The sequence below is a fragment of the Gymnoscopelus microlampas genome (genome assembly GCF_963454915.1).
Source record: "Gymnoscopelus microlampas genome assembly, chromosome: 14".
Taxonomy (NCBI): Eukaryota; Metazoa; Chordata; class Actinopteri; order Myctophiformes; family Myctophidae; genus Gymnoscopelus; species Gymnoscopelus microlampas.
This window is the reverse complement of record NC_139951.1, coordinates 49,725,298-49,745,310: the sequence shown is the minus strand read 5'-3', so window position 1 is coordinate 49,745,310 and position 20,013 is coordinate 49,725,298. Positions and strand designations below refer to the sequence as shown.

The 20,013-nt window shown below is 48.1% G+C and overlaps 1 protein-coding gene across 1 annotated transcript in view; it reads left to right on the top strand.

The window, feature by feature from the left end:
- nudt13 (nudix (nucleoside diphosphate linked moiety X)-type motif 13) overlaps positions 1–19,919 on the top strand; it is a 27,942-nt gene extending 8,023 nt beyond the window's left edge. The window contains exon 8 of the mRNA XM_084078562.1: positions 19,586–19,919. Within this exon, the coding sequence (XP_083934688.1) occupies positions 19,586–19,771 (186 nt within the window). The 3' untranslated portion in view covers positions 19,772–19,919. The remainder of the gene's footprint in view (positions 1–19,585) is intronic.
- Positions 19,920–20,013: the final 94 nt, after the last annotated feature.

The window sequence follows — 20,013 nt, the reverse complement described above, 5'->3', positions numbered from 1 at the left end:
GGGCGAATCCTCCTGATGTTGTAGAGGAGGAATCTGCAGGACCGTGTCACTGATGCGATGTTTGCCGAGAACGACAGTTGATCGTCCAGGGTCACACCCAGATTCTTCGCAGTCCGAGTTGACGTCACCACAGCATTATCAATGGTGATGGCCATGTCTCAGTGCGGACAGCCCTTCCCCGGGAGGAACATCAGCTCGGTCTTGTCCAGGTTGAGCTTCAGGTGGTTCGTCGACATCCACTCCGAGATGTCAGCCAGACAAGCAGCAATGCGTGCCTCCACTTGTGTGTCAGAGGGGGGGAATGAGAGGATCAGCTGGGTGTCATCGGCATAGCAGTGGTAGGAAAAGCCATGGGAGAGTGTAACCATGAGGCTTGAGGTATAATAGACGGACAAAAAGAATTATATTTAAAATATATAATCTTTATTTATTCTTGCAGTATAAAAATAGATTGTCTTTACAAATACATTTGATCACCATGTATGATCAAAGTATAAAAATAGATTGTCTTTATTACAAATACATTGACCACAATTCAGTATAATAAAAAGAGAGACAGACTGAAGTTCATAGATGCTCACCCTAACCAACTGAACCCCTATCATAAAAGTAGGCTAAAGCAGTGACCACCTGTTGATCACCACCTGTTATGACATGGAAATGAAACAATGAATATCAAAGCATAACAACAGCAGTTCATGAACCTTATTATACTAATAACGTGCATAGCCTATATACATATGAGCCTAAAGACTCACCGCAGACACCAAACTGTTTGCCCCTAGTCTCTGGACAGACGTGAGTCCACACACACAATGCTGACTGTTGCACACTATAAGACAAACATTTATAGTTAGCATTTAGCTTCACCATATCTATCATAAAACACACAGTCACATAATGATATAATATACAAAAATGCACGGTAATCAAAACGAACGAGAGAGAGCTAGACTTACAGATTAACTGAATGAATGAATCACCCGGCGTAGCAAACGCCACACACACAGCACACACCCGGACCGCAATGGTACGGCTATTTCCCCAACCTGAGGGAAATCAGGACAGGTCGTCTGTATTACTACTTATACATAAAACAAAAGAAACAACAACAAAAGAAAACCTTAACAAAAGAAGCGAGCAATACCTTTGTATCGCCAGACGTAAGCACAACGCTTCAGACGTAAGCACAACGCTTCGCCTCTTCACTGCCTGTCGTTCCCTATGGAAGACCATACACGGTATAAACAACTAAACAGTGCACATAAACCTAGCGACACGATAATACTGGCAAGCTTTGTTTTATACTACATTTAAGTTACTCACCAGGACACTGTATTACACGAACACATATACGCCACACTCTCTCTCGTCGTGTAACAGGGGAACCGTGCGTGGGGAAATGTTTGTGCTGCTGCCGTCGCCCGCTCCCTACTAGGAAGTGTTTGTTCCAGCCGCCATCCGGCCAGGCTGAAATACACGCTGATGCCAGAGCCACGCCCACATTACCCCCACCCGGCCACACTCACCCCCCTAGAAAACTAATCAGTGTCCCACTGATCTCCAAGTTTGTCTTTGGCACCGAAGGACCCCGCCCCCGTATGCCAATGTTCGAGTTGCGACGCCCTAACCCCTAGCACCGTACTCTTCCCACCTAGATGACGGATGGCCGATTGCGGCAGATTAAAGGGATTAGAATGCACACCAGCATTGCTACGTTGTGACCGACGCACCTGCACCGGGAGCCTGACTTTCTCCTCCGGTGCCCTCCGTTCTCTGGGTGGACACGGTTTCACCGGTTCAGATCGTGCTCCCTGATCTCGATGCTGGGACTGTTCCTCCTCAGAGTCATCCGACCTACCATGCTCGCTTTGTTCCGGCCCCATCTCCTTGTGATCCGCCCCCCAGCCTTCACTACAAACCCCAATCCCAATCATACTATCATCTTCACTTTCCTCGCTTCTACTCTCCTCTCCTTGCACCCCCCTAATCTCTTCTCTTTCCCCCAGCACCGCGGTACCACAACGCCGGACCTCAGAGCGGTGAACATTCCTGAGCGGTCCCGCAGCATCCACCGGCACCACGGTATACACAGGCTTTTCAGGACCTAACCGCTTGACGACCCGATGAGGAATGGAAAGCCATAAATCCTGAATCTTATTCCTACCAATTACCTTCCGATTCCGCACATAAACCAGTTCCCCTGGCTGCAAGTCTGCATCCTTGGATGCTGGGCCCCAATACCGACGCCGAGACTCCACCGCTTTCTGCATTTGACCACTAGCCTGCTCGTAGGCCACCTGTAGCCGCTCTTGATGTCTCTGTACCCACTCTCCCACACCTCCAACCTCTTCATCGCCTCCACCCAGCATGAGGTCTAGAGGTGTGCAAGGGGCTCGGCCAAACAGGAGAAAATATGGGGAATAGCCCGTGCTCTGATGTTCTGTCGTATTATAGGCGTATACCACCTCTGGCAAATACTCGGCCCACCTCCTCTTCTTCGCTGGAGGAAGAGCGCGGAGCAAGTCATGGAGTGTTCGATTAAACCGTTCGCACTGCCCGTTACCTTGCGGATGGTACGGGCTCGTCCTACTTTTCTTCATCCCATACAACTTACAGAGCGACCGCACCACTTCGCCCTCAAAGCACCTGCCTTGATCTGAATGCAGCCGAGCTGGCACGCCATAAGGCTGGATCCAGTGCTTAACCAAGCACCTGGCAACCGTGGTAGCCTGTTGGTTCCGAGTCGGGACTGCAACGGTAAACTTCGTAAACACATCGGTTAAAACTAAAACATTCTCTCTCCCGTCTGATGAAGACTCCAATACTGTAAAATCCATGGCCACTACTTCCAGTGGCCTAGATGCCAACACACTCCCCATAGCAGTCACTACTCTTGGCTGTGGAGCTTTTGACACAATGCACCGCTCACAGGATTTACAAAAATCCTCCACATCACGATACATCCCGGGCCAATACCCTCGACCACTCACCAGCTTAAAGGTCCGCTCAATACCTTGATGACCATGCCCTCCATGCATCTGAACCAAGACTTCTTTTTGCAATGCCCTAGGCATGATTACCTGCTCCTGCTGACCCTCCCTTGGGCTCTCTCGCTTTCTATACAGCACCCCCTCCCGTTCTACCACCCTTTCCCACTGCCGCAACAGCTCTAATGCCCTAGTGGACTCTGCTCGTCTCTCCTCTCGACTTGGCCTCTCCCCTCGCCGCCAATACTTAAGGAAAGATGCAACCTCTGGATCGGCCTGTTGTAATAGGGACAAAGACTCCGAACTGTAAGACGGAAAGGTAGTAGTAGAGACCTTGGCTGGAGAGGCCACCCCTGCCTGCTCTTCACTCCACACATCCCGCCAACCCCCCGGCATGGCGTTGTCGTCCGTTGGATGTGAACCCGGGCGGGTTATTTTAGGTGCTGATTTCAAGTCCAAGATAGAGTACTGCCTTGATAAAGCATCTGCAGCTGCATTCTGCCGTCCCGGTCGATAAACAATCTCGTAATCAAACCGGGCTAACTCCGACACCCACCGCTGTTCCACAGCCCCTAATCTTGCGGTTTGTAAATGGCTCAACGGGTTGTTGTCCGTCAGTACAGTGAACTTGTTACCGATTAAATATTCCCGAAATTTATCTGTCACTGCCCATTTAAGGCCCAGCAACTCTAACTTCATAGAACTATAGTTCTCCATATTCCGCTCCGAGGACCTCAATCCCCTGCTGGCATACGCCACCGGTCTTCTCCGCCCCTCAACCTCCTGAGACAGCACAGCTCCCAGACCCTGGTGACTGGCATCAATCTCCACCATGAAGGTCTTGGTGAAGTCCGCGTATGCCAACACCGGGGCCGAAACCAACCTCTGCTTCAGGCCCTGAAACGCCTCCTCACATGCCGGACTCCAATGTTGATGGAACTGATGCGACGAAAGAGGACGTCTCTCCTTCTTTGAGCCACCAAGTGCCGAGAGAGCATGAAGAGGTGCTGCCAGACTGGCAAAGTTCTTCACAAACCTACGATAGAAGGAGGCGAAACCCAGAAAGGATAACAACTCTGCCCCATTCCGGGGGTTTCTCCACTCCGCTACCGCACGTATCTTCGCTGGATCGGTCGACACCCCTTGTGCAGAGATAACGTGACCAAGATATGACACCTCCGATCTGAAGAACGAGCACTTACTGAACTTCACTTTCAAATTACACTGCTCGAACCGTAACAAGACCACCTCCAACCGACGTAGGTGTTCTTCAAAGGTGGAAGAGAAGACCACGACATCGTCAAGATAGAGCAACAATGCTTGGAACCGCTGGTCACCCAGGATGCGCTCCATAAGCCTTTGAAATGTCCCTGGTGCATTGCACAACCCAAACGGCATCCGGTTGAACTCATACAGCCCAAATGGTGTGCAAAAGGCAGTCTTCGGTCGATCTCTCTCAAGCATCTCTACCTGATTATAACCGCTCGCTAAGTCCAGTGTCGAGAACCATTTTGCACCACTAAGCGAGTCCAACGATTCTTCAATGCGAGGCAGTGGAAACGCATCTTTACGTGTTTTGGCATTCAACCGCCTATAATCCACGCACAGCCTGATCGAACAGTCTTTCTTTCTCACGATCACCAAGGGGGAAGAGTACGGGCTACTGCTCTCCCTAATCACTTTCTGTTCCAACAACTTCTTGATGTGGGTTTTCACTTCCTCATACTGACTGGGCGGGATCCTTCGGTACCTCTGACTCACCGGGGCATCATCAACAACTGGGATTTCATGATAAATTAGATTTGTGCAACCTAAATCACTATCTGAGGATGCAAATACATGAGAAAATTTGTACAACAGTTGTCTGGCTTGTCTTGCCTGCTCTTCCGAGAACCCCGGGAAGCGCAGTGCAGCGATCTCGGGAGACAGCTCTCTATCTCCTTGTGACCCATGCTGCTCCCTAATCATAACCTGCTCTTCCTGTGGACCCACCCGCTTAAAATGAACCGAAACGCCCTCCCCGGCCACTACCTCAGCCAGATGTAGCGATGCGAGGCGTGTCTGTGGTTTTAAACTAACATCTGAGGAACCCACATTAATCACCGGAATAGTCAAATGGCCATTGTTAGCCTCTACATATGTACTAGAGACCACCAACCCCCCAGGCAAATTTCCCTCTTCCAACCCCAACGGCTCTACGAGTACCGATGCCCTAGACAGGCATAGACTGTCGGGTCCGGCCGCTGGAACAAAACACACGGATCCTGCAGGGACCGTGAACGGGGAGACGGCAGCAGCAAACATGTTCTTTTTCAATATCACAGTTTGTTCATTTTGACAAGCTGCAAAAGCAGTCTGCCAACCTGGGGCATCCAGGAGGGGCGGCGGTGGACTAGGACCCTGCGCAGGGCATAACAGCTGATAACATTTTTTTATAACATTCATCCCGAGCAAACCCGGCACTGCTTGTTTACGCTCTTTTGCGGCTTGTCCAATTGGATCTCTCACCACTAATATACCCCTCTGCGGTATAGTCCTATCCAACGCCACCGCCTCCACATCAACTGTAAAGTAGCCCAGATATGGAATATTCAAACCGTGGGCCCCACTCAGTGTCAGCCACCCACAGTCAGCCAAATTCCCACCCCATCTTGGTAATAGATGTTCAAAGAAAAAACCTTCAGTAACTGTCGAAACATTTGACCCTGAATCGATCAAACACTGAAACTTAACCCCCCCCATAGAAACTTCCACAGTGTCACACTCCCCTACCAAACACTCATACACATGTGGGTCAATATAGGGTGCTGTTACTGAGCCTGGCTGTACTCCACCTGTGGTTTGGCTCTTCACCACAGGGGGGGACAGTTTCCCTGCTGCTCCGAAATCTGCGCTGCCCCATCACTCCCAGGCAAATCAGGCAACGCAGATGACAACTGGTCTGGACTATGACTAGGCCGTGGGGCCACACAGAAACGTGCAATATGGCCAGCTTTCTGACACTTAAAACAAATAGGCTGTCCTGAGGCATCGTATCGCGGCTGCCATTTACGGGTATCGGTTCTCCTGGACCCTGTGGTCTGCAAATTAGTTGACAATTTTTGTGACAAATTGTCAATTAACATTTGTTGCTTTTGTAACATGTCTAAAACTTTAGCCAGCATGGGTTCAGGCTTCACCTCCATCGCCGCAGTAACTACACTGGTCTCTACTGGCCCGGCCTCCACTTTCTCACATGAACCCACCACCCGCCTTCGACGCTCTACCCCACACTCTGCTTCCTCCCCCCACTGAAGAGCTTCTTTACGGAGCGCAAAAAATGACATGGTTGGTTGCTGCCGAGTAGTTTTCTTTAACTCTCGACGGAGACTAATATCCAATACATTTTCTGCAAATTGGTCCCGCAAGGCAAAATCACCGCACCATGCCTCCTTAACTTTACAGTGATTAATCTCCTCCATGATAGCCATTAATGCATGCGAATATTCCCTCACTGATTCCCCATCCCGCTGTCTTCTATCAAAGAACTGTTTTTGTAATTTAGTTAGTGACTCGGGTTGTCCATATATTTCTTGGAGAATGTCTAACACCTGTACTGGATTTGATCGTTCAGCCGGTGTGCGATACTTTATCTCTTGCCTTGCTTCCCCCCCAAGATGCTCGTAAATGTAAGCTGCTTTTTCAGCTCCAGTGTAGGAGCGGTAGACCAAAGTGGCATTAATTTCATCCAACCATTCATAAAAATTTGCGCTTGACCCCCCAGTGAACACTGTACATTTTTTCTCTTTTGGCAGGTATAAAATACGTTCCCTGGGACCAACACTAAGACTCTCACCCCCCAAATGCCCACCCCCCCCCGGCCCCTGATTACCAGAGGGCTGATTAGACAAGGGAGCTTGCTTCACGTCCAACCTCTGTACTAAAGACTCATTTTCATTTTTCAACTGGCTCATGGCCTCTTTATCAGACTGTACTCTGGCTTTCAGAGCAGCCAGTTCACTTTGTAAGTCCTCCACACTCATTTTTGTATTTCACAAATCCACCTTAAACAGCTGTGTCCCGTCGCTTCACCAACGGTCCTCTTGTCCACCCGGCCGGTCAGGAAACTGTTGTGATGGCAGACTCCTGTTGCCTGACTCCCCGGCCTTTCTTCTTGGACGCTGTGTGGTCACTGCTTTTAGCCTCTCTGTCCCTAACTTCTCACCCTGTATGTAAATCCAACCTGTCTCTCTATGTACCGCTATAAATACCCGAAGCCTTGGTCACAAAAAAATTAACTTAATACCCTGCTCGCAGCGCCAAACTGTAACCATGAGGCTTGAGGTATAATAGACGGACAAAAAGAATTATATTTAAAATATATAATCTTTATTTATTCTTGCAGTATAAAAATAGATTGTCTTTACAAATACATTTGATCACCATGTATGATCAAAGTATAAAAATAGATTGTCTTTATTACAAATACATTGACCACAATTCAGTATAATAAAAAGAGAGACAGACTGAAGTTCATAGATGCTCACCCTAACCAACTGAACCCCTATCATAAAAGTAGGCTAAAGCAGTGACCACCTGTTGATCACCACCTGTTATGACATGGAAATGAAACAATGAATATCAAAGCATAACAACAGCAGTTCATGAACCTTATTATACTAATAACGTGCATAGCCTATATACATATGAGCCTAAAGACTCACCGCAGACACCAAACTGTTTGCCCCTAGTCTCTGGACAGACGTGAGTCCACACACACAATGCTGACTGTTGCACACTATAAGACAAACATTTATAGTTAGCATTTAGCTTCACCATATCTATCATAAAACACACAGTCACATAATGATATAATATACAAAAATGCACGGTAATCAAAACGAACGAGAGAGAGCTAGACTTACAGATTAACTGAATGAATGAATCACCCGGCGTAGCAAACGCCACACACACAGCACACACCCGGACCGCAATGGTACGGCTATTTCCCCAACCTGAGGGAAATCAGGACAGGTCGTCTGTATTACTACTTATACATAAAACAAAAGAAACAACAACAAAAGAAAACCTTAACAAAAGAAGCGAGCAATACCTTTGTATCGCCAGACGTAAGCACAACGCTTCAGACGTAAGCACAACGCTTCGCCTCTTCACTGCCTGTCGTTCCCTATGGAAGACCATACACGGTATAAACAACTAAACAGTGCACATAAACCTAGCGACACGATAATACTGGCAAGCTTTGTTTTATACTACATTTAAGTTACTCACCAGGACACTGTATTACACGAACACATATACGCCACACTCTCTCTCGTCGTGTAACAGGGGAACCATGCGTGGGGAAATGTTTGTGCTGCTGCCGTCGCCCGCTCCCTACTAGGAAGTGTTTGTTCCAGCCGCCATCCGGCCAGGCTGAAATACACGCTGATGCCAGAGCCACGCCCACATTACTGATGACACTGCCGCAACAGCTCTAATGCCCTAGTGGACTCTGCTCGTCTCTCCTCTCGACTTGGCCTCTCCCCTCGCCGCCAATACTTAAGGAAAGATGCAACCTCTGGATCGGCCTGTTGTAATAGGGACAAAGACTCCGAACTGTAAGACGGAAAGGTAGTAGTAGAGACCTTGGCTGGAGAGGCCACCCCTGCCTGCTCTTCACTCCACACATCCCGCCAACCCCCCGGCATGGCGTTGTCGTCCGTTGGATGTGAACCCGGGCGGGTTATTTTAGGTGCTGATTTCAAGTCCAAGATAGAGTACTGCCTTGATAAAGCATCTGCAGCTGCATTCTGCCGTCCCGGTCGATAAACAATCTCGTAATCAAACCGGGCTAACTCCGACACCCACCGCTGTTCCACAGCCCCTAATCTTGCGGTTTGTAAATGGCTCAACGGGTTGTTGTCCGTCAGTACAGTGAACTTGTTACCGATTAAATATTCCCGAAATTTATCTGTCACTGCCCATTTAAGGCCCAGCAACTCTAACTTCATAGAACTATAGTTCTCCATATTCCGCTCCGAGGACCTCAATCCCCTGCTGGCATACGCCACCGGTCTTCTCCGCCCCTCAACCTCCTGAGACAGCACAGCTCCCAGACCCTGGTGACTGGCATCAATCTCCACCATGAAGGTCTTGGTGAAGTCCGCGTATGCCAACACCGGGGCCGAAACCAACCTCTGCTTCAGGCCCTGAAACGCCTCCTCACATGCCGGACTCCAATGTTGATGGAACTGATGCGACGAAAGAGGACGTCTCTCCTTCTTTGAGCCACCAAGTGCCGAGAGAGCATGAAGAGGTGCTGCCAGACTGGCAAAGTTCTTCACAAACCTACGATAGAAGGAGGCGAAACCCAGAAAGGATAACAACTCTGCCCCATTCCGGGGGTTTCTCCACTCCGCTACCGCACGTATCTTCGCTGGATCGGTCGACACCCCTTGTGCAGAGATAACGTGACCAAGATATGACACCTCCGATCTGAAGAACGAGCACTTACTGAACTTCACTTTCAAATTACACTGCTCGAACCGTAACAAGACCACCTCCAACCGACGTAGGTGTTCTTCAAAGGTGGAAGAGAAGACCACGACATCGTCAAGATAGAGCAACAATGCTTGGAACCGCTGGTCACCCAGGATGCGCTCCATAAGCCTTTGAAATGTCCCTGGTGCATTGCACAACCCAAACGGCATCCGGTTGAACTCATACAGCCCAAATGGTGTGCAAAAGGCAGTCTTCGGTCGATCTTTCTCAAGCATCTCTACCTGATTATAACCGCTCGCTAAGTCCAGTGTCGAGAACCATTTTGCACCACTAAGCGAGTCCAACGATTCTTCAATGCGAGGCAGTGGAAACGCATCTTTACGTGTTTTGGCATTCAACCGCCTATAATCCACGCACAGCCTAATCGAACAGTCTTTCTTTCTCACGATCACCAAGGGGGAAGAGTACGGGCTACTGCTCTCCCTAATCACTTTCTGTTCCAACAACTTCTTGATGTGGGTTTTCACTTCCTCATACTGACTGGGCGGGATCCTTCGGTACCTCTGACTCACCGGGGCATCATCAACAACTGGGATTTCATGATAAATTAGATTTGTGCAACCTAAATCACTATCTGAGGATGCAAATACATGAGAAAATTTGTACAACAGTTGTCTGGCTTGTCTTGCCTGCTCTTCCGAGAACCCCGGGAAGCGCAGTGCAGCGATCTCGGGAGACAGCTCTCTATCTCCTTGTGACCCATGCTGCTCCCTAATCATAACCTGCTCTTCCTGTGGACCCACCCGCTTAAAATGAACCGAAACGCCCTCCCCGGCCACTACCTCAGCCAGATGTAGCGATGCGAGGCGTGTCTGTGGTTTTAAACTAACATCTGAGGAACCCACATTAATCACCGGAATAGTCAAATGGCCATTGTTAGCCTCTACATATGTACTAGAGACCACCAACCCCCCAGGCAAATTTCCCTCTTCCAACCCCAACGGCTCTACGAGTACCGATGCCCTAGACAGGCATAGACTGTCGGGTCCGGCCGCTGGAACAAAACACACGGATCCTGCAGGGACCGTGAACGGGGAGACGGCAGCAGCAAACATGTTCTTTTTCAATATCACAGTTTGTTCATTTTGACAAGCTGCAAAAGCAGTCTGCCAACCTGGGGCATCCAGGAGGGGCGGCGGTGGACTAGGACCCTGCGCAGGGCATAACAGCTGATAACATTTTTTTATAACATTCATCCCGAGCAAACCCGGCACTGCTTGTTTACGCTCTTTTGCGGCTTGTCCAATTGGATCTCTCACCACTAATATACCCCTCTGCGGTATAGTCCTATCCAACGCCACCGCCTCCACATCAACTGTAAAGTAGCCCAGATATGGAATATTCAAACCGTGGGCCCCACTCAGTGTCAGCCACCCACAGTCAGCCAAATTCCCACCCCATCTTGGTAATAGATGTTCAAAGAAAAAACCTTCAGTAACTGTCGAAACATTTGACCCTGAATCGATCAAACACTGAAACTTAACCCCCCCCATAGAAACTTCCACAGTGTCACACTCCCCTACCAAACACTCATACACATGTGGGTCAATATAGGGTGCTGTTACTGAGCCTGGCTGTACTCCACCTGTGGTTTGGCTCTTCACCACAGGGGGGGACAGTTTCCCTGCTGCTCCGAAATCTGCGCTGCCCCATCACTCCCAGGCAAATCAGGCAACGCAGATGACAACTGGTCTGGACTATGACTAGGCCGTGGGGCCACACAGAAACGTGCAATATGGCCAGCTTTCTGACACTTAAAACAAATAGGCTGTCCTGAGGCATCGTATCGCGGCTGCCATTTACGGGTATCGGTTCTCCTGGACCCTGTGGTCTGCAAATTAGTTGACAATTTTTGTGACAAATTGTCAATTAACATTTGTTGCTTTTGTAACATGTCTAAAACTTTAGCCAGCATGGGTTCAGGCTTCACCTCCATCGCCGCAGTAACTACACTGGTCTCTACTGGCCCGGCCTCCACTTTCTCACATGAACCCACCACCCGCCTTCGACGCTCTACCCCACACTCTGCTTCCTCCCCCCACTGAAGAGCTTCTTTACGGAGCGCAAAAAATGACATGGTTGGTTGCTGCCGAGTAGTTTTCTTTAACTCTCGACGGAGACTAATATCCAATACATTTTCTGCAAATTGGTCCCGCAAGGCAAAATCACCGCACCATGCCTCCTTAACTTTACAGTGATTAATCTCCTCCATGATAGCCATTAATGCATGCGAATATTCCCTCACTGATTCCCCATCCCGCTGTCTTCTATCAAAGAACTGTTTTTGTAATTTAGTTAGTGACTCGGGTTGTCCATATATTTCTTGGAGAATGTCTAACACCTGTACTGGATTTGATCGTTCAGCCGGTGTGCGATACTTTATCTCTTGCCTTGCTTCCCCCCCAAGATGCTCGTAAATGTAAGCTGCTTTTTCAGCTCCAGTGTAGGAGCGGTAGACCAAAGTGGCATTAATTTCATCCAACCATTCATAAAAATTTGCGCTTGACCCCCCAGTGAACACTGTACATTTTTTCTCTTTTGGCAGGTATAAAATACGTTCCCTGGGACCAACACTAAGACTCTCACCCCCCAAATGCCCACCCCCCCCCGGCCCCTGATTACCAGAGGGCTGATTAGACAAGGGAGCTTGCTTCACGTCCAACCTCTGTACTAAAGACTCATTTTCATTTTTCAACTGGCTCATGGCCTCTTTATCAGACTGTACTCTGGCTTTCAGAGCAGCCAGTTCACTTTGTAAGTCCTCCACACTCATTTTTGTATTTCACAAATCCACCTTAAACAGCTGTGTCCCGTCGCTTCACCAACGGTCCTCTTGTCCACCCGGCCGGTCAGGAAACTGTTGTGATGGCAGACTCCTGTTGCCTGACTCCCCGGCCTTTCTTCTTGGACGCTGTGTGGTCACTGCTTTTAGCCTCTCTGTCCCTAACTTCTCACCCTGTATGTAAATCCAACCTGTCTCTCTATGTACCGCTATAAATACCCGAAGCCTTGGTCACAAAAAAATTAACTTAATACCCTGCTCGCAGCGCCAAACTGTAACCATGAGGCTTGAGGTATAATAGACGGACAAAAAGAATTATATTTAAAATATATAATCTTTATTTATTCTTGCAGTATAAAAATAGATTGTCTTTACAAATACATTTGATCACCATGTATGATCAAAGTATAAAAATAGATTGTCTTTATTACAAATACATTGACCACAATTCAGTATAATAAAAAGAGAGACAGACTGAAGTTCATAGATGCTCACCCTAACCAACTGAACCCCTATCATAAAAGTAGGCTAAAGCAGTGACCACCTGTTGATCACCACCTGTTATGACATGGAAATGAAACAATGAATATCAAAGCATAACAACAGCAGTTCATGAACCTTATTATACTAATAACGTGCATAGCCTATATACATATGAGCCTAAAGACTCACCGCAGACACCAAACTGTTTGCCCCTAGTCTCTGGACAGACGTGAGTCCACACACACAATGCTGACTGTTGCACACTATAAGACAAACATTTATAGTTAGCATTTAGCTTCACCATATCTATCATAAAACACACAGTCACATAATGATATAATATACAAAAATGCACGGTAATCAAAACGAACGAGAGAGAGCTAGACTTACAGATTAACTGAATGAATGAATCACCCGGCGTAGCAAACGCCACACACACAGCACACACCCGGACCGCAATGGTACGGCTATTTCCCCAACCTGAGGGAAATCAGGACAGGTCGTCTGTATTACTACTTATACATAAAACAAAAGAAACAACAACAAAAGAAAACCTTAACAAAAGAAGCGAGCAATACCTTTGTATCGCCAGACGTAAGCACAACGCTTCAGACGTAAGCACAACGCTTCGCCTCTTCACTGCCTGTCGTTCCCTATGGAAGACCATACACGGTATAAACAACTAAACAGTGCACATAAACCTAGCGACACGATAATACTGGCAAGCTTTGTTTTATACTACATTTAAGTTACTCACCAGGACACTGTATTACACGAACACATATACGCCACACTCTCTCTCGTCGTGTAACAGGGGAACCATGCGTGGGGAAATGTTTGTGCTGCTGCCGTCGCCCGCTCCCTACTAGGAAGTGTTTGTTCCAGCCGCCATCCGGCCAGGCTGAAATACACGCTGATGCCAGAGCCACGCCCACATTACTGATGACACTGCCGCAACAGCTCTAATGCCCTAGTGGACTCTGCTCGTCTCTCCTCTCGACTTGGCCTCTCCCCTCGCCGCCAATACTTAAGGAAAGATGCAACCTCTGGATCGGCCTGTTGTAATAGGGACAAAGACTCCGAACTGTAAGACGGAAAGGTAGTAGTAGAGACCTTGGCTGGAGAGGCCACCCCTGCCTGCTCTTCACTCCACACATCCCGCCAACCCCCCGGCATGGCGTTGTCGTCCGTTGGATGTGAACCCGGGCGGGTTATTTTAGGTGCTGATTTCAAGTCCAAGATAGAGTACTGCCTTGATAAAGCATCTGCAGCTGCATTCTGCCGTCCCGGTCGATAAACAATCTCGTAATCAAACCGGGCTAACTCCGACACCCACCGCTGTTCCACAGCCCCTAATCTTGCGGTTTGTAAATGGCTCAACGGGTTGTTGTCCGTCAGTACAGTGAACTTGTTACCGATTAAATATTCCCGAAATTTATCTGTCACTGCCCATTTAAGGCCCAGCAACTCTAACTTCATAGAACTATAGTTCTCCATATTCCGCTCCGAGGACCTCAATCCCCTGCTGGCATACGCCACCGGTCTTCTCCGCCCCTCAACCTCCTGAGACAGCACAGCTCCCAGACCCTGGTGACTGGCATCAATCTCCACCATGAAGGTCTTGGTGAAGTCCGCGTATGCCAACACCGGGGCCGAAACCAACCTCTGCTTCAGGCCCTGAAACGCCTCCTCACATGCCGGACTCCAATGTTGATGGAACTGATGCGACGAAAGAGGACGTCTCTCCTTCTTTGAGCCACCAAGTGCCGAGAGAGCATGAAGAGGTGCTGCCAGACTGGCAAAGTTCTTCACAAACCTACGATAGAAGGAGGCGAAACCCAGAAAGGATAACAACTCTGCCCCATTCCGGGGGTTTCTCCACTCCGCTACCGCACGTATCTTCGCTGGATCGGTCGACACCCCTTGTGCAGAGATAACGTGACCAAGATATGACACCTCCGATCTGAAGAACGAGCACTTACTGAACTTCACTTTCAAATTACACTGCTCGAACCGTAACAAGACCACCTCCAACCGACGTAGGTGTTCTTCAAAGGTGGAAGAGAAGACCACGACATCGTCAAGATAGAGCAACAATGCTTGGAACCGCTGGTCACCCAGGATGCGCTCCATAAGCCTTTGAAATGTCCCTGGTGCATTGCACAACCCAAACGGCATCCGGTTGAACTCATACAGCCCAAATGGTGTGCAAAAGGCAGTCTTCGGTCGATCTTTCTCAAGCATCTCTACCTGATTATAACCGCTCGCTAAGTCCAGTGTCGAGAACCATTTTGCACCACTAAGCGAGTCCAACGATTCTTCAATGCGAGGCAGTGGAAACGCATCTTTACGTGTTTTGGCATTCAACCGCCTATAATCCACGCACAGCCTAATCGAACAGTCTTTCTTTCTCACGATCACCAAGGGGGAAGAGTACGGGCTACTGCTCTCCCTAATCACTTTCTGTTCCAACAACTTCTTGATGTGGGTTTTCACTTCCTCATACTGACTGGGCGGGATCCTTCGGTACCTCTGACTCACCGGGGCATCATCAACAACTGGGATTTCATGATAAATTAGATTTGTGCAACCTAAATCACTATCTGAGGATGCAAATACATGAGAAAATTTGTACAACAGTTGTCTGGCTTGTCTTGCCTGCTCTTCCGAGAACCCCGGGAAGCGCAGTGCAGCGATCTCGGGAGACAGCTCTCTATCTCCTTGTGACCCATGCTGCTCCCTAATCATAACCTGCTCTTCCTGTGGACCCACCCGCTTAAAATGAACCGAAACGCCCTCCCCGGCCACTACCTCAGCCAGATGTAGCGATGCGAGGCGTGTCTGTGGTTTTAAACTAACATCTGAGGAACCCACATTAATCACCGGAATAGTCAAATGGCCATTGTTAGCCTCTACATATGTACTAGAGACCACCAACCCCCCAGGCAAATTTCCCTCTTCCAACCCCAACGGCTCTACGAGTACCGATGCCCTAGACAGGCATAGACTGTCGGGTCCGGCCGCTGGAACAAAACACACGGATCCTGCAGGGACCGTGAACGGGGAGACGGCAGCAGCAAACATGTTCTTTTTCAATATCACAGTTTGTTCATTTTGACAAGCTGCAAAAGCAGTCTGCCAACCTGGGGCATCCAGGAGGGGCGGCGGTGGACTAGGACCCTGCGCAGGGCATAACAGCTGATAACATTTTTTTATAACATTCATCCCGAGCAAACCCGGCACTGCTTGTTTACGCTCTTTTGCGGCTTGTCCAATTGGATCTCTCACCACTAATATACCCCTCTGCGGTATAGTCCTATCCAACGCCACCGCCTCCACATCAACTGTAAAGTAGCCCAGATATGGAATATTCAAACCGTGGGCCCCACTCAGTGTCAGCCACCCACAGTCAGCCAAATTCCCACCCCATCTTGGTAATAGATGTTCAAAGAAAAAACCTTCAGTAACTGTCGAAACATTTGACCCTGAATCGATCAAACACTGAAACTTAACCCCCCCCATAGAAACTTCCACAGTGTCACACTCCCCTACCAAACACTCATACACATGTGGGTCAATATAGGGTGCTGTTACTGAGCCTGGCTGTACTCCACCTGTGGTTTGGCTCTTCACCACAGGGGGGGACAGTTTCCCTGCTGCTCCGAAATCTGCGCTGCCCCATCACTCCCAGGCAAATCAGGCAACGCAGATGACAACTGGTCTGGACTATGACTAGGCCGTGGGGCCACACAGAAACGTGCAATATGGCCAGCTTTCTGACACTTAAAACAAATAGGCTGTCCTGAGGCATCGTATCGCGGCTGCCATTTACGGGTATCGGTTCTCCTGGACCCTGTGGTCTGCAAATTAGTTGACAATTTTTGTGACAAATTGTCAATTAACATTTGTTGCTTTTGTAACATGTCTAAAACTTTAGCCAGCATGGGTTCAGGCTTCACCTCCATCGCCGCAGTAACTACACTGGTCTCTACTGGCCCGGCCTCCACTTTCTCACATGAACCCACCACCCGCCTTCGACGCTCTACCCCACACTCTGCTTCCTCCCCCCACTGAAGAGCTTCTTTACGGAGCGCAAAAAATGACATGGTTGGTTGCTGCCGAGTAGTTTTCTTTAACTCTCGACGGAGACTAATATCCAATACATTTTCTGCAAATTGGTCCCGCAAGGCAAAATCACCGCACCATGCCTCCTTAACTTTACAGTGATTAATCTCCTCCATGATAGCCATTAATGCATGCGAATATTCCCTCACTGATTCCCCATCCCGCTGTCTTCTATCAAAGAACTGTTTTTGTAATTTAGTTAGTGACTCGGGTTGTCCATATATTTCTTGGAGAATGTCTAACACCTGTACTGGATTTGATCGTTCAGCCGGTGTGCGATACTTTATCTCTTGCCTTGCTTCCCCCCCAAGATGCTCGTAAATGTAAGCTGCTTTTTCAGCTCCAGTGTAGGAGCGGTAGACCAAAGTGGCATTAATTTCATCCAACCATTCATAAAAATTTGCGCTTGACCCCCCAGTGAACACTGTACATTTTTTCTCTTTTGGCAGGTATAAAATACGTTCCCTGGGACCAACACTAAGACTCTCACCCCCCAAATGCCCACCCCCCCCCCGGCCCCTGATTACCAGAGGGCTGATTAGACAAGGGAGCTTGCTTCACGTCCAACCTCTGTACTAAAGACTCATTTTCATTTTTCAACTGGCTCATGGCCTCTTTATCAGACTGTACTCTGGCTTTCAGAGCAGCCAGTTCACTTTGTAAGTCCTCCACACTCATTTTTGTATTTCACAAATCCACCTTAAACAGCTGTGTCCCGTCGCTTCACCAACGGTCCTCTTGTCCACCCGGCCGGTCAGGAAACTGTTGTGATGGCAGACTCCTGTTGCCTGACTCCCCGGCCTTTCTTCTTGGACGCTGTGTGGTCACTGCTTTTAGCCTCTCTGTCCCTAACTTCTCACCCTGTATGTAAATCCAACCTGTCTCTCTATGTACCGCTATAAATACCCGAAGCCTTGGTCACAAAAAAATTAACTTAATACCCTGCTCACAGCGCCAAACTGTAACCATGAGGCTTGAGGTATAATAGACGGACAAAAATAATTATATTTAATTATTCTTGCAGTATAAAAATAGATTGTCTTTACAAATACATTTGATCACCATGTATGATCAAAGTATAAAAATAGATTGTCTTTATTACAAATACATTGACCACAATTCAGTATAATAAAAAGAGAGACAGACTGAAGTTCATAGATGCTCACCCTAACCAACTGAACCCCTATCATAAAAGTAGGCTAAAGCAGTGACCACCTGTTGATCACCACCTGTTATGACATGAAAATGAAACAATGAATATCAAAGCATAACAACAGCAGTTCATGAACCTTATTATACTAATAACGTGCATAGCCTATATACATATGAGCCTAAAGACTCACCGCAGACACCAAACTGTTTGCCCCTAGTCTCTGGACAGACGTGAGTCCACACACACAATGCTGACTGTTGCACACTATAAGACAAACATTTATAGTTAGCATTTAGCTTCACCATATCTATCATAAAACACACAGTCACATAATGATATAATATACAAAAATGCACGGTAATCAAAACGAACGAGAGAGAGCTAGACTTACAGATTAACTGAATGAATGAATCACCCGGCGTAGCAAACGCCACACACACAGCACACACCCGGACCGCAATGGTACGGCTATTTCCCCAACCTGAGGGAAATCAGGACAGGTCGTCTGTATTACTACTTATACATAAAACAAAAGAAACAACAACAAAAGAAAACCTTAACAAAAGAAGCGAGCAATACCTTTGTATCGCCAGACGTAAGCACAACGCTTCAGACGTAAGCACAACGCTTCGCCTCTTCACTGCCTGTCGTTCCCTATGGAAGACCATACACGGTATAAACAACTAAACAGTGCACATAAACCTAGCGACACGATAATACTGGCAAGCTTTGTTTTATACTACATTTAAGTTACTCACCAGGACACTGTATTACACGAACACATATACGCCACACTCTCTCTCGTCGTGTAACAGGGGAACCATGCGTGGGGAAATGTTTGTGCTGCTGCCGTCGCCCGCTCCCTACTAGGAAGTGTTTGTTCCAGCCGCCATCCGGCCAGGCTGAAATACACGCTGATGCCAGAGCCACGCCCACATTACCCCCACCCGGCCACAAGAGGATGACAGCACCAAGAGATGTAGTGTAGAGAGAGAAAAGAAGATGACCCAGAACCGAGCCTTGGGGAACCCCAGTAGTGAGTCTGTGTGGTTCTGATACAGACCCTCTCAGCATCACCTGGTAGGAGCGACCCGTCAGGTAGGATGCAAACAGGGAGAGTGCAGAGCCTGAGACACGCATCCCCTTAAGGGTGGAGAGGAGGATCTGATGGTTCACTGTGTCGAACGCTGCAGACAGGTCCAGGAGTATCAGGACGGAGGAGAGAGAGTTCGCTCTAGCGGTATGGTCACTGCCAGGAGGGCAGCCTCGGTCGAGTGACCCACTTTGAACCCAGACTGGTGGGAGTCCAGGAGGTTGTTCACACACACACTCACACACACACACACACACACACACACACACACACCACACACACACACACACACACCACACCACATATTGTTATTGTTACATATTGATCATAATGTTATTGTTATTGTTTACAGTTACATATTGATCATAATGTTATTGTTAACAGTTATATATTGATCATAATGTTATTGTTTACAGTTACATATTGATCATACAGAGTTGGAGGATGCTCGTTGGTTCACGCTGGATGAGGTCACGGCGGCGCTTAGAATCAAGGCTCCGCCCAAGAACGCTCCAGGACAGCCAATCACGTTCTGGGTCCCGCCCCCCTATGCCATCGCCAGCCAGCTCATCACAGAGTGGGCGGGGCAACAGCACGTCTGACCGTGTAGCCGCAAACATTCATTGGTCGTGTTCACACTGCGGACAAATCTGATTGGTTCCTCAAAATGTGATCTTTTAGGACCTACTGTCCACACTGTTATTAAATCTGATCTTTAAGACCTACTGTCCACACTGTTATTAAATCTGATCTTTAAGACCTACTGTCCACACTGTTATTAAGAATCACGAGGAGGTCTCGTGTACAGAACAATATGTGTTGTTTGGACATAAAACGTCTATGA